This window comes from Halichoerus grypus, chromosome 3 (genome assembly GCF_964656455.1).
Source record: "Halichoerus grypus chromosome 3, mHalGry1.hap1.1, whole genome shotgun sequence".
NCBI lineage: Eukaryota > Metazoa > Chordata > Mammalia > Carnivora > Phocidae > Halichoerus > Halichoerus grypus.
Genome location: NC_135714.1, coordinates 32391076 through 32406602, shown reverse-complemented (window position 1 = coordinate 32406602; position 15527 = coordinate 32391076). Strand labels below are relative to the sequence as shown.

The following is a 15527-nucleotide window of genomic DNA, read 5'->3' as shown; positions in this document are numbered from 1 at the left end:
TAGCGTCGCGCGCTCATGACGTCATACGCAGGGGCCTTACGGGCTACAAGAACGTGATGACGAAAGACGTTCTCTCTTTGCCGCATCTTCTGCGAGGTGAGGTTGTTTCTGAACTTTTTGGGTTTTGGGAATCTGAAGCCATCGGCGCGGGGAAAGTCACGGGCGCGAGTCTGGCGCTCGGAGCGTCTATGTTGGTTGTTCCCCAGCGTGGCGAGCGCCATATGGATCTGGTGGCCCTGGGATTCGAGCGCTGTATTGGATTTGTTGGTCTACCCCCGCCCCTCAGCCTTGCCCGGCTGGCGCCGCCGTAATAGGGCTGCTAGGGTTGCGCCGGGCGGGAGTTCGCCCGCTGTGCTCATAATACTTGCTTAGGAGCTGCTCTTCCCAGGCCGGGACTCAGCGGGGGCTGTGCTCCCGGTGGGTGCTCTGTGTCCGGCCGCGGGTTTCTGCTTGCCAGGCTCCGGGAGGAGTGGAGCTCCGCGCAGGGTAGTGCGGCCGCAAACGGGCCCCGCGCCGGCCTCGTAACCCCAGGTGTTTGTGTTTCAGAATGAAGACCATTCTCAGCAATCAGACTGTCGACATTCCGGAAAATGGTATGAGACCTGATGTTTGTGTTCTTCTCACGTCTTTACTGCCTGCTTTGTACCTTGTTCCGAGGCCTCACAAATACGTTCTCTCGTAGTCGACATCACTCTGAAGGGACGCACAGTTATTGTGAAGGGACCCAGAGGAACCCTGCGAAGGGACTTCAATCACATCAACGTAGAACTCAGTCTTCTTGGAAAGAAAAAGAAGAGGGTGAGATACGGGGTTTTTTGACGCATTCACTGTTTGGAAGGTAGTGATTTAATAGCACCGAATTTGGTTGCTGTAGGAATTGCAGAATTGACGGTCAGTGTTTTAGCTTAAAATTGTGTGTCCAAAAGTGGAGCAGTTGGGAAAACGAATTCTGACTAGATTATAAAGCTCAATATTAGTACCATAGTCGTCATTAGCGTCAGGGTTGTATGCTGTTCATACTGTATTTAGACAAGTGAAGTATGATGCAGTTTGAAAAATCAGTATTTCTGGGTTGACATTCCCTTGTGAAATGGGTCCTGTGATGTATAGTAGTGAAAAGTAATAATTGAGGGCTTTATATGTGGTTGCTTTAATTAGGGCTAATAGTTGAATCTAGAGTAATTCCATGAATAAGTGGGTTTTTCTTTCAAGCCTAGTTATTACTGGAAAGAATCATACAAAGTTTTTGTTCTGTCACAGCTCCGAGTTGACAAATGGTGGGGAAATAGAAAAGAGCTGGCTACTGTTCGCACCATCTGCAGTCACGTGCAGAACATGATCAAGGGCGTTACACTGGTAAGCAGATTGATCAGACTGCTTCGGTTTGGAAGGGGAAGTTTTTCAGCTGTAATGCATGTATGCAACATAAATGTCTACTGCAGAACATAGATTATGCCTGTAATTCATCGAGGTAGCTGGAAAGGTGATCTTGGCCGTTTATAATAGGCATCCGTGGGTCTTTAAGATTAAGTGATAAATGTGAGTAAAGACCATACAGTCTTAATACTAGACTGATGGTGTTTCCCCCCCCACACACAAAATTCACAGCTTCAGGATGTGTGGTGTTGGGGTTTTTTGTTGGTTTTTTAATAGAAAATGTAGCACATAAGGTAGGCTTTGATTTCTTGTTGGCATGCCGCTCCTTGAAGGGCTAGAAAAAGCTGGATCTCCTTTCTGTGCTCTCTACTTCCCTAAAAGCATATTTGATGTCACTATTCTCTTTATACTTCCTCTCCCCACCCTGCCCCCCCCCCCGCCTTTAAGATAAAGTTCATGTTGCTGTCTTTGCTGAAATGCTTTTCTTTGCATTAAAAGTCCGTCCTTTCAGAGTGCACCTCATAATGGCACCTTTCAACTCCATTATAAGCCTATTGATCATGTTTCCCCTATTTACCCTTACTACCAGGCTAAGTTCCTTGAGGGCAGAGGGCCTGTCTGAATTCTTGTCATCTGGTATACCTTAGTAACTCAGTAAATGTTAGTCTAGTGTCCAAGATGAAGGGCTTTGGGGTTCTCATTTTTAAAAGCTGGCATTGTTTACAGTGGTCATAGGAAATAGTAAAATAAATGCTTAAACAGTTATGTATACAATTTGGAAGGTTTGGTGCAGGTGACCGTTGTTAACAAAATCTTGACAATGAGTGCTATGTGAGGACTGTTTCATTTTTAAATTATAAGTAATGTAAGCATCCTACAAAATTTGAAAACTGGATTTGTCTCAAATTGCTCAGCTCTGCTAATAGTTTGTTTACTTAAACAGGGCTTCCGTTACAAGATGAGGTCTGTGTATGCTCACTTCCCCATCAACGTCGTCATTCAGGAGAATGGTTCTCTTGTTGAAATCCGAAATTTCTTGGGTGAGAAATACATCCGCAGGGTTCGGATGAGGCCAGGTACGTGCATACCTTTTAGATACGGTTTAGAAATGTTTACTTGTGAAGATGTGTTTTGGGTTGGCTATAAATCCATATTTATTTCAGAATTGTCCATTTTGATTATGCTTATAATAACTCTTGGTGTTAAGGTTTTATATTGTATTCGTACTGATTGTGATTTTTAAAGGCTTATGCATTGGAGTAGTGTTAGCTACTAGTGTTAGTAGTCAGGGGGTGTTAGCTGTGTTTAATTCTCTTTGCAAACTGAGATCCTAAAAAAAAAATGTGAATAGTGGTTAATAACATAGACTGCCTAGGGGCGCCTGGGTGGCTCAGTCGTTAAGCGTCAGCCTTCGGCTCAGGTCTTGATCTCAGGGTCTTGGGATCGAGCCCTGCGTCGGGCTCCCTGATCAGCGGGAAGCCTGCTTCTCCCTCTCCCACTCCCCCTGCTTGTGTTCCCTCTCTGTCGTCGTGTCTCTCTGTCAAATAAATCTTTAAAAAACAAAACAAAAACATACATTGCCTAGGTTCAAATCTCAGTTCTCCTATCATCCTTGGGCAAATCATCTACCTCTCTAGCTCATTTTACTCATCTAAAATTGGGAACATCTCATGGTTAAATGAGTTAAAACTTGTAACAGTTCTTGATAACATAGTAAACATTAAGCACATTTTGTTTTTAATTTTTTTAGACATTAGAAAATTATATTTATTTAAAAAAATTTTAAGTAATCTCTACACAACCCCGAGATTAAGAGTCAACATGCTCCACTGACTAAGCCAGCCAGGTGCCCCAACATTAGAAGATTTTAAAGCTTAGTGCTCTCTTGATGCTTGATTCCACTGGGGTGGGAAGAAAGAATTCTTAGTACCATTTAATGAGTTTACAGAAATACTGTGTGGTATTAGCTATGGTTAACAGCATTTAATGGGAACCCTTATATATAAAAGAAACTTGAGAGGTCCCAAATCTATAGAGTCCTAGGAATAAGACTTGATAACAAAGCTGTGAACAGCTAAATTGCATTAGCTGAATACTGTCTTCACTCCTTGCCTGAATCACTGAAAGTCTTAACTACTCTGGAACAGATTCATTCAAGCAGGAGCACAAACAAGATTTTGCCCAGATTAAATCAGGTCCTGTAAAATCAGAATCTCAAGAAGTTTCATTTGTTCTGTGGAATTGTAAATGGAATAAGGTGCTACTTTAATTTAAATGTTTTTAAATTATTTTGTACAGATTGGATTTTATGTTTACACTATGTGAATGCCTTCTCACTTTTTTAGGTGTTGCTTGTTCTGTATCTCAAGCCCAAAAAGATGAGTTAATTCTTGAAGGAAATGACATTGAACTTGTATCAAACTCAGGTTTGTATGTTTACTATGCCTAATTATGCCTATAGAATTTTGTTTAAATCTTGTAGTTGAATACATGGTATTCTGCTCATTTGGTGAGCATTTTCATTTGTGGAATTAAGTAAAAAACTACCCCAAAGATAATAGGCTTTAAGTATGGCATATAATAAAATCCTTTTATTTTAAGATGAGTTTGGCTGGTAAGGTAATTTCCTTATCTTTTTTACTGTTAATAGCTGCTTTGATTCAGCAAGCCACAACTGTTAAAAACAAGGATATCAGAAAATTTTTGGATGGTATCTATGTTTCTGAAAAAGGAACAGTTCAGCAGGCTGATGAATAAGATCTAAGGTAGGTTCTTGCAGTGTCTGTAAGTTTCCTTACTGCTTTAGTTTTAGAGGTCTTAATTTACTAAGTCTGAAACTGGAGTTTTAATGGCAGAAAATGACTTACATTCTGGAACACAGTAAATGGCAGAGTAAGAAAAGTGACATGCATTTTTACTATGAACTAGTAAGTCAGAATCTTAAACTTGTTTTACATTATTTAGAGTAGAACTTGTTTTGGAGGGTATTGATGGGAATTGACAGATCTTTTTATTTCTTTTTACAGTTGTCCATCTACAGAAACAACAAGGTGCCAGATGATTTTTCAGACTTATTTGTGATATTTTAAAGATGCAATAAAAGCTATACTGGTTTGGGCCTTTTTCTTTTAGATTTTATTTGAGGGAGACTGTGTGAGAGAACGAGTGGGCATGGGAAGGGGCAAAAGGACAGGGAGAAGTAGACCCCATTGAGCAAGGGAGCCCAGTGCAGGGCACCATCCCAGGACACTGGGATCGTGACCTGAGCCAAAGGCAGAAGCTTAACCAGCTGAGCCACCTAGGCGCCCCTGGGGCTTTTTCTTAAACCAATAATCCTTTCCAACTATTGGGCAGTTAAACCATTCAGAAGCAAATTGTAGTGTGCTAAGAACAGTAACAAGGAATAAAACAGGAGTTTTTTCTAGTAAAACTTAATGGGAGAATTGGCTTGAATTTGGTTTTTTGAAGGAATATCAAGGGCATTTCAGGCAAGAGGAATACAGTACCAGTGACCGGCAACACCATGTGACTGTTCATCATTGGATGTAGAACTTTTGGGAGAGATCCTGAGGGTATCTGATTTTGCAGAGGCATAAATTTGAATATTTGTGTGGTAAGTGTGCTTGAGTCACTTGTCTGTATACCGGTAACTTGTGGAAAAAGCAGCGGAGGGGTGGAACGAAGTGATAAGGTTAATTTGTGTTTGTGATTAACGTCGTTGTGTCCAAGATACCTCAATTTTCATTCTACCCTACCTCAGCCATTACTCCCACATGCTAGTCCTTGGTATTTTTAGAAACTGATAACCCTTCCAGAATCTCTTAATTCTGTGTGTCACACTTTTAAATGTGTTACCATACTGGACTAACAGCAGGGTTGCCCCCAACCTCTTCAGTTTTCCCCATCTCATTTGATGGAAACTCCAGCCTTCCGATTTCTCAGGCAAAACATTCAACCTTGATTTCTCTTGCATGCTACACATTAAATCCATCAGGGAAGTGTAGGCTTTGCCTTCAAAGTAGGGTATGTTTAAGGACTTGGGAGTGCCTGGGTAGCTCAGTCAATTAAGCATCTGCCTTTGGCTCAGGTCGTGGGATTGAGCCCGACGTTGGACTCCCTGCTCAGCGGGGAGCTTGCTTCTTCTGCCCGACCCCTGCTTGTGCTCTTCTAGCTCTCTAAATCTTAAAATGAGCAACCATTTGGAACGTATGGATCTTACCGAGATCTTGATTTTAAATGAACCAACTAGATATTTTAAGGAGTTAATCTTCGGTCAAAGTTTTTAAGAAATATAGGTGAAATCATCGACTAGTTTGCTTTGAAATACTTGAAGTGGGGTTGGAGAGAGCATTGGATGGGGTTCTAAGTGAAACAGATTAACCTATAAATTGATACTTGTTGAAACTAAACTGGGAATTCATTGTGCCTACTTATATAAAGTTTTGAAATTTTTTATAATACAGAAAATGAAAAACTGCATTTTGCTTGGGTTAGTATAATAGCTTTTTAACTGATCAACTTTGCTCCGACTTGGCTCCTCTCCTCTGTTTTCAGCAGTAGCCAGAATGCTTTTCTCAAACTCCACTCTCTCTTAACCTTTCTGATAGACTGGCTGAACGGACCTTGCTGTTCCTTAGTACCACTGCCTTAAAAGCTTTCGTTTAGAAGTTCTGTCCCTTTGGAGTGGCAATTTAACCTTCAAGTTTGTTGTCAAACATTTTCAGTGAAGCCTGCCTTCAGCCTATTAATGGTGTTTACCCCTAAACCCCATCCTAGCATACATACCCTTACTTCTGCTTCACTTGTTTTTGTCCATAGCATTTAGAATGTAATATAGTTTACTTTGTTGTGTATTGATTGTATGCTTTTTTTCCTGTTAGAATGTAACCTTTGTGAGGATGGATCTTTTCTCACTGGGTTATTCTAAGTACCTGGAACAATAATGCCTGGCATAGGGGCGCCTGGGTGGCTCAGTCGTTAAGCGTCTGCCTTCAGCTCAGGTCATGATCTCAGGGTCCTGGGATCGAGCCCCACATCGGGCTCCCTGCTCGGCGGGAGGCCTGCTTCTCCCTCTCCCACTCCCACTCCCCCTGCTTGTAGTCCCTCTCTCGCTGTGTCTCTCTCTGTCAAAGGAATAAAATCTTTAAAAAATAAAAATAAAAATAATGCCTGGCATATAGCTATTTGCTGAGTGAATGGTACCCAGATTGTTGGAGATTAAAGTATAAAGACTCAGTAATACCAATGGGACTGGAAAGAAATGTTATGGAAGGTATTGAGGATTTCAAAACTGATTTTAAGGGTTGAGGAAGGAAGAAGTTTCCAAATGGCAATATTAGAGGGATGAAGGTGTTACAATTGAGAGTGTCAGTGTACAGGCAGTGGTAGCTGTGGGTGTAAGTGTAATTTCTCACAGAGCGAAGTGGATTGACGTGATGGGTGAGACTTCACAAGATAACAATTAGAGGCTGGTTGTAGCTAAGGAGTGATTTTCACTTAAGTTGGATGTGGTAAGGGAAAATCTGGTTTCCCCTGGGAAGAATTCCATGTCTTCTGTGTCTACAATGGATAAGTACTTGTATGTTATTTTCCCAACTCTGAAGTTTAGATATCCACATTTTATAATGAGAAAACATACTCCAAAGAAAGTTATCCAGGATGCACACAGCTTGGGAAGATGGACAGAGGCAGTATTGGGCAGAATCCAGTCATACACCAGACCCGTTCATATTTTATGGTTCTTATAATTGACCAGATTGTTAGTGAATATAAATCGGCATAAACCCAGTTTATTTGGAATAAATTACATTGAGAATTCAACAATTAGTCAAAATGTACTCACCACCTAATTTTACAGAGGATCTTTAAACACCATGGTTATGTTGTAATATTTTCTGTATGTACCAGACTTGTTAGTCAAAGACAGGGTTGTTACATTGAATATACAAACTAATACCATACACAAAATAGAACACAAGTTAACTAGGTTTTAAGAGGTCTCCCCCCGCGGCCCCCCCCCCCAAGCAAGTCCCAGGCCTAAATTCTGAAAATATTATCCTGTCAAAAGCTATCAGTTTAAAATGACATAATTTTTAAATGAGTTTAGGATAAACCTGAATAGTAAGTATAATTGATCATGATTTATATTATTTATCTAAGGATTCTTATATGGTGATGGCTTAAAAACATGGTTCCCAGGTGTTAGAGGACTGTAAGCATTGGTTTGGGACTTGACTGTTTGGGGGAGTTTATGGCAAGGTTAACAAATTTGAAAAAGGACACAAGTTTTAACTTCAGCTCTAAATATAAAGGCATAATGTATTGAAGGTTAATGGTAAACTGAATACAAGATACTTTTTAATCAGAGCACAAAGTAATATTTAGACACCAGAAAAGCAAAACCTTAATTTAATTCTAAATCTTTGTTATTCCTATGACTGAATATGCATTCAAGATGTTAGATATTAAAGAGAAGTTAAAAAGTTGGTAAGTTGTTCAACTGAAAATTCCTATAAGAATATTCACTGGAACTTTGGGGTCAGTGAATCCATGTGGCACAAAGAAAAAAAAAACCCAGCCAAGTGGTTGTTTTAAATGAGTCTTTCCACATAGTTAACATTAAAACAACCAGTTGTAATTGTGGATAGCCTTAGGCCAACTACGTGAGTTTTCAAAGAGGAAATAACAAAAATTACTTGAAAAGATAAAAAGCATAATATAAAAACTACCAAAGCTGGGAGAGTGGATACAGTGGGGGCAAAGGGAATAGAAAACTGCAATTACTGTTTGAATTTGGCCAGCCAAAAAGCAAACTGATTACCCATCATTTTTGCATTTACTTGACCAATTATGTTATCTCATTACAGTATCTTTGACACTTCTATTAGAATCTCCATTACCTACAAAATTTGGCTTCTGACATAGAGACCTGAAAAGCAATCACAATTGACTTCATTTAGGATAGTTTCCTACCAAGGTTTTTTAAACAAAAAAAAAAAAAACCTTTCCTTTGACTCAGTAAATTCTTGGATAGAGTGGACAGTGATTAGCTACTATGTGAAATGTGAATTTAAATGTTGACTAACCTAAAGAATGGGTATGAATGGGCTTACATTCAGGTCTTTTTCCTCTAAAATTTAGAATACACTGAATGAATCTTAAGCGTAAGGGTTCAAAAAAATTACCTCCTAGTTCAGATTTAAGAATCCCAGCTTCAAAAGACGCAATGGCAAAAGTTTTAACTCCTTCAGACCATCAACAGTGAATTGTATCCAAACAGGCACAGTTGCAAGGTCAAGATCGAGCTGCATTCTATACCTTTGTGAGAGGTCCCTGTATACACTGGTGTCAGAACAGTGGAGCTCCACAGGAGAGAGCAAGTCTTATGGAGTAATAGCCTCTGATGACTTGGTAATAAACCACATCATTTTAGGATATTTAGCTTTCCTAAGTATGTAAGATCCTTGCCTCACAATCCAAGTGAGGAAGAATGCTGTCAATTTGTCTAAAGAGGAATTTGCCGTACTGTGAGGTTGGGTGACTGCTGTCTCCACAGGCAGTTGGGTCTAGCTCTTCTTAATCTTAATCCTGTGATCTTTCCATGAGTTGAGTTATGGAAGTTCTGTTTTTAAATCAGATCTGATACAAGGAGGCACCTCACAAAATGCCATGTTTTATAAGTGATGGTTTTTATTTCTATTGAGAAAAACTAGGATCTATGTGCTTAAGAGTCTATGCTGGAGCTGATGATAAATAAGCATTACTTACGTATTTTCTAAAGGGGAAAAGCACCTTGTTAGAAGTGACAGAATAATCACTATCCAGTGTTAAGAGTTTTAAATTTCTGCTGTGGAGTCTAGCAAAAGTTGCACTTTTTCTCTAAGTAATTTGTTATAAGTAGCTATTGGTATTTATAGAAGAAAGCTAGAGAAGAATGATGGATAACAGCTCATTAAACTTGAAGCAGTGTATCAGATAATCCTCATAGCTTACTGTCTGGGTAAAGCCTTTATCTTCACATCCAAGAACTGAATTCAGTGATGTGAATACCTGACGGAAAATTCATTTGGACCACACAGCAGAGACCGTGATTGTCATCACCTTGGTTACCACTAGTATTTCAAATTGTCTTCTATAAGTTACCAGTATATGGAACTGGAGTGAATTTTTAGACTTTCTATCATGCAGACAGAAACAGGATCCGTTTCACTAAGAACTTTCTGTGGCCTTACTTTAATGGTATGTGTTGTAAGTTCTTTGCTTTCCAAATTTTTTTTCTCTTTCGCTTATGAAAAATGGTAATTGATAAAAGTAGAACCAGCGTGGAGAAGAAGCAACAACCGAAGAATATCAATGGTTTCTTTTGCACAAGAAATAAGCAGACCATGCACTCTGTGTTTCTTTGAGTCTGACTGCACCTAGGACTCGTGTTCTCAGAAGGGAAGCCGCTGTTGCCGATCAGTTTGTTGTAAAGCTGAACTGAGGATTTAGCTTTGAATTCAGATGTGAAGAATCCAAATCTGGGTTTAGATTTTTCTTCAGTCAGTTTGAATGCATAATAGCCTTTGATTTTGACTTTATCAATTAGGTGTGCTGAAAAGTATCAGAAATGAACATTAATCACAAATGAACTATAAAATATCTGAGTAAGAATTTAGTTTCCATTGAAATAAGCTAAACTCAAAGTAGCAATTGTCATTAAAGGGTTTTCTGACATTCTTTTATGATTGATAAAAATGTGAAAATATGTGTAAACTTAAAAAATTTTGAAGTAAAACTTTGATCCATAAATAATACAAAAACACCTGGGGTGGGGGCAGGGCATAAAAAATTTAAGAACTGGAGCCATGAAAGTGTAAAAGGACTTACTGTCATTGTGTTCATTTGGTCACAAGCGGAAAAATCTTGTCTGTTTGGCTTGATTCCAGACCTCAGATGTGCTCTTGGTGCTGCCCAATAACCATACTTGGTTTCCCCTGGTCACTTGACTGATACACACCTCTGCTCAAACTGTCATCCTTGCTTTGAAGGGATGACCTTCTTACCTATTTCACTTAAAAACTGAAGTACTCAGAGGAGAATTCTCCAATTTCCCACCATCACTTCTATCCACCTACTACCATACTTCTGTTACTATGGATGACCTGACCTGTCCATGTTCCTGAAAGAGGCTGACTCTTCACCTATACACTAAGTTTATTCTCTCTTGCTTACTCAAGGACATCTCCATCTGTTCTCCCCTTCTCTCCTGTATTACCCCTCACTATTGAGTCATTTCCATATGAACATGCTATAACTTCTAATATCTTAAGCAAAAAAAGCCCCCCCTTGATTGCATACTCTCCTCTAGTTATCTTTACAGCACTGGCTCCTATTCACTCTTACTGGTTTCTCATCTCTCTGACCTCTGAATATTGAAGTGTTTCAGGGCTCAGGCCTCTCTGCTTGCTCCCTTGTGATATCATCCAGCCTTATTGTTTCTAAATACCATTCTTGCTCTTTTTTTTTTTTTTAAGATTTATTTGTCGGAGCACAAGCAGGGGGAGCTGCAGGCAGAGGGAGAAGCAGGCTCCCCGCCGAGCAAGGAGCCCCATGAGGGACCTGAGCCAAAGGCATATGCTTAACAGACTGAGCCACTCAGGTGTCCCACCATTCTTGCTCTTAACTCCGAAATTTGTATCTCAGCCCCAGACCTCTCCGCGGAACCTGAGACTCCAATTAGCCTATTTGACATCTCTAATTGGATGTCTAATAGACATCTCAAACAACCTGTGCAACACCAAACAACTCCAAAAATCTGTTCCACCAGTCTCCTCCGACCTGGTAAATGGCCACTCACCCTTTAGTTGCTCAAACCAAAACAGATTGTTTCTTCACTCCCCTCTCACAACCCCCATCCAATTCTGTTGACTTTACCTTCAGAATAAATCCAGATCCTAGCCTCTTCTCACCATCTCCACTTTTAATAACCTAATCCAGTCCCCCATTATTTCTTAGACTACTCCAACCCTCCCTGATTCTGTTCTTGCTCCTTTACAATGTATCCAAAAAGCTGCCAGAGTGATTCTTTTAAAGTGTGAGTTAGGTCATGTCCCCTTCTTTTTAAAACCTTCCATAGCCTGCTGATTTCAGAGTAAGAGCCACAGTTCTTACAATGGCTTACTAAGCTCTCTCTGATCTGCTTCTATTTCCTTGACCTCATCTCTGATTACTTTCCCCCGTTGCTCATGCTTCCACCACTTTTACCTCCTTCCTGAACCTCAAACAGGCCAGGCATACTCCCACATTAGGTTTTTTGCAATTGCTGTTCTCTCACCTGGAACATTTCACAGATAACTGCACAGGTTTGCTGCCTTGCTCCTCCAGGTCTTTGAAGAGTTCCCCAACCACGCCTTAGAATTGTAACTACTCCTATACCCACTCCTGGTCACCCTCTTCCCTGCTGTTTTTTCTCCATACAGCTATATACCTTATTTGTTGACTCTCATCCCACAAAAATATAGGCTTCATGAGGACAGTAATTTTTACTTTGTTCAGTGGTGATAACAGTGCCCAGAACAGTTTCTGCCTATATTAGGTGCTTAGTAAATAAGTATATTTCTGGGATCTTTTTGCTGCTTCAACAAATCTATTATGAACATTTTTTAAAAATGATAGGCAATACTGCAAAGATTATGTAAGATACTCTCAAACACTGTTGTTCGCTTCCATCAAAATAGATAAAATTGAGGAATTTTTAAAAAGTATTAAAAAATTATAGCTTGCTTGGGGAGGGGGATGAAAACCGCTGTTTGTAACATGACCCAATAATTCCATAGTGGGCAGTCCTTCTTAGGAAGATAATCAGAAATGAAGACAAAGATTTATATCCAAAGGTACTTGCTTCTTAGTATTAAAAACCCCATGTCAGAGGAATGCTTACATGCATAAAGATATGTCTATATGATGGGATATTAAGCAACCATTAAAATAGTATTAAGGCGGGGCACCTGGGTGGCTCAGTCAGTTAAGCGTCTGCCTTCGGCTCCGGTCATGATCCCAGGGTCCTGGGATCGATCCCCGCATCCCCCCGCCCCCCACCTCCGCTTAGCGGGGAGTCTGCTTCTCCCTTTGCCTCTCCCCCTGCTCATGCTCGCTCTCTCTCCCTCAAATAAATAAAATCTTTTAAAAAAATATTAAGGCAATTTTAGTGACGTGGAACACTAACAATGTGATATTAGAAAAAAAAATGGATACAAAACTTTCACTTGTACTAAAACTGTCTAGCACACATGCTGGGAGTAAATAATCCAAAATACCAACAGTGCTTAATTGGGGGAGCTCACCTGGGCCTCAGGTGATTTGTTTTTGTTTTGTGTTTTTCTGATCTTTTAAAAAATACTTTTCTAAACTTGCCAGATTTTCCCTAATGAGCTGGCACTGTCACTAACGCACCTTCTCCGCTCATTCTTTCGTTCACCTGAGCTGGTAATGTCGTTTCACACTCTCTGATACGGCCCGAACCTCACCTTTCAAAGCCTCCTGAATGTATTTCTCTAAGTAGTATTTTCTGAGTTCATCATTTTCCAGAGACTGGTCATCGATGCCACTGGCCGTGATGTAAACATCCACGTCTCCATAGTTCTTCCGGATCCACCTCAGCACCTTGCGCTCGCCCCAAGGCAGGACAGCCAGGCGGCTGGGGGAGCTCAGGCGGGTGATGTCCTGCAGGAACTGGACGTCCCTGTCGGCGTCGTAGCGGCTGCCGTTCTGGCGCGCGTGCATCACGAACCTGGTGGTGAAGTGGTTGAGCGCGTAGAAGTCGGCGGCGCCCTTGACCAGCCTCCTCTCCTCCTCGGTGAAGCGAGGCAGGGTGGAGCGCGAGAGCCCCTGCCTGTTCTTGAGCGCGATGTACTCCCTCATGGCCAACGGGTAGTCCCCGGTCTTGAAGAGGGGCTCTGCGAACCAGGCGATTTCGAACTGGAGGAGGCGCTCGGCCGCCTGCCAGTGCGAGTCGGCGTAGGGGTTGGCGGGTTCGGCCCAGTCCGAGTGCAAAGCCAGCGACACGGCCCCGCGCTGCACAGGCCTGAACTGCCTGTCGTAGAGGCGCCAGACCAGCGCGTGGGCGATCAGCAGGTTGTGCGCTGCCCGGTAGGTGTCGTTACCAGTGTGGCTGTAGATGTCACTCAGCCGGTTGGGCTCATTGATGGTGATCCAGAGCTTCACCAGGTCCCCCAGCTCCTGGAAGCACAGCCCAGCGTAGTCCTGGAAGGCCTGGGCTGTGGATGGGTTCAGCCAGCCCCCGCCGTGCAGCAGGGGCGTGGGGAGGCCCAGGTGGGCGTGCGTCGGATAGTACAAGGTGACCATCGGGGAGATGTTGAGCTTCAGCCCCTCGCTGACCACACACCTGTAGTACGTCAGAGCTTGGCGGTCAACCACGGACAGGTTGCCGGTGGGGAGGACTGCGGGCCAGTCCAGAGCAAACCTGTAGTGAGTGACTTTCATTCTTGCCAACATCTCCAGTTGTCTCTTGATGCTGCCGAAGTCTGTGCATTGAGCGGGCCGTGTTTTCAGCCTCACCCCTTCCACTCGGTGCAGCAGTCTGTTGCCCGTCACATTCCACACGTACAGGTGAGGGTCGCTGAACTGTGGGGAGGAAGCCACCACCTTGGGCTGTGAAAAACAAGCACATTCAAGATTTATTTATTTGTCAGAGAGAGTGGGAGGGAGAGGGGGAGAGAGAGAGAGCACAAGCAGGGGGAGGGGCAGAGGGAGAAGCAGACTCCCCACTGAGCAGGGAGCCCGATGCAGGACTCGATCCCAGGGGCCGATGAGAACACCCACCCACGGGCCTATGAGAACACCGCATTTCTTCATCCACAGGACAATACCGAACACCCTCTTTATGCAAGATACTTGGATTATGACTGGTAAAAACAGTAAACTATCCCCCAGGAACTCCCAAATTGACTCTTGGATCTGATGGTGTGTCATACCCTGCCCCCCACTAAGGAGCTAATCCTTGACTCTTGTCCTTATTCTGCCCCTTTGAAACTCGGGCTTGGCAACTCTGTCTAGTGACAGAGCAATCTCACCCACCTCACAGGTGTGTTGTGACAAGTCAATGACTCTGGGAAAGCGCTCTGTCAACTCTAAAGCAATCTACAAACATAAGGTAGTCATGACGGGTTTAGTTTTCCGTGGTTGCAGTAATTGCCTGCTAGGCCCTTAAGTCTAAATTAAAACAGGAAAGGGCTTAAGAAAAAACATTTCCAAATTCAACATTAATAAGAGAAAATAAAAGTTCTGTACTTGTTTTAAAGTACCTTTTCTTCCTATGGCTGAATTTAAATGCACCTGGAAAAAAAATGATAATTAACCTTTGGTAAATATTTTCCCTCTAATTGTTTTCTCGTGTGTCATCCTTCATAGTCCAATTACAAAACCATATCACTGCCCACTTACCATCTGGCAGCCAGTTATCTAGAACATTAAACTGAGAGAACATTGATCATGTGAGCATGAAGTTAAATCTGCATATAATTGAGTAAAATCCTTCTAGCTTAGATTGACAATCTCAGTGTTTTGAAACCTCAGAGCATCTTAATACTGAAAGGGTGTTTACAAAGAGCAATCTTGCTAAGAGGTAAGGCAAGATCAAATGAAAATCTGTCTTTTAAAAACCTCCAACAAGCATTCGGTTTAGCAAGTGGGTGTGATTAATCTGCTAAGAGATCTAGCTGGAGGTGGTGAACCACAATCTCAACCCTAGTTCCTGAGAGCTTAGTTCTAAAATTCTGTTCCCCACTAAGAGGATCCTGGACTCCTTGGAGAAATGGCTTTTTCCAGTCTGGGGCAGGAAAAGAATGAGGTGATGCTGGTACATCTTATGCCAGAAAAGTAAAGATGCACTTAAAAACTGAAAAGGAAATGTCAAAAAGACACAGGAGCGGGGCGCCTGGGTGGCTCAGTCGGTTAAGCGTCTGCCTTCGGCTCAGGTCATGATCCAAGAGTTCTGGGATTGAGCCCCACGTCGGGCTCCCTGCTCAGTGGAGAGCCTGCTTCTCCCTCTCCCTCTGCCTGCCTCTGCCTACTTATGTTCTCTCCCTGTCAAATAAATAAATAAAATCTTAAAAAAAAAAAAAAAAGACACAGGAGCAGTTTGAAGGAGT

General features: G+C 42.0%; 2 protein-coding genes across 2 annotated transcripts in view; one reads left to right on the top strand and one right to left on the bottom strand.

The window, feature by feature from the left end:
* The first annotated feature begins 24 nt into the window (after positions 1–24).
* RPL9 (ribosomal protein L9) lies at positions 25–4495 on the top strand. Its single transcript, XM_036112149.2, has 8 exons — positions 25–96; positions 547–593; positions 683–798; positions 1261–1356; positions 2321–2453; positions 3723–3803; positions 4028–4142; positions 4404–4495. Exons 2-7 carry the CDS (start codon positions 548–550, stop codon positions 4132–4134), a joined length of 579 nt encoding a protein of 192 aa, XP_035968042.1. The 5' UTR covers positions 25–96; position 547; the 3' UTR covers positions 4135–4142; positions 4404–4495.
* Positions 4496–7150: 2655 nt separating this feature from the next.
* Positions 7151–15527, bottom strand: part of KLB (klotho beta) — a 34521-nt gene continuing 26144 nt past the window's right edge. The window contains exons 4-5 of the mRNA XM_036112120.2: positions 12885–14028; positions 7151–9969 (exon numbers count right to left, since the gene is read on the bottom strand). Coding sequence (XP_035968013.1) covers positions 9605–9969; positions 12885–14028 — 1509 coding nt within the window. The 3' untranslated portion in view covers positions 7151–9604. The remainder of the gene's footprint in view (positions 9970–12884; positions 14029–15527) is intronic.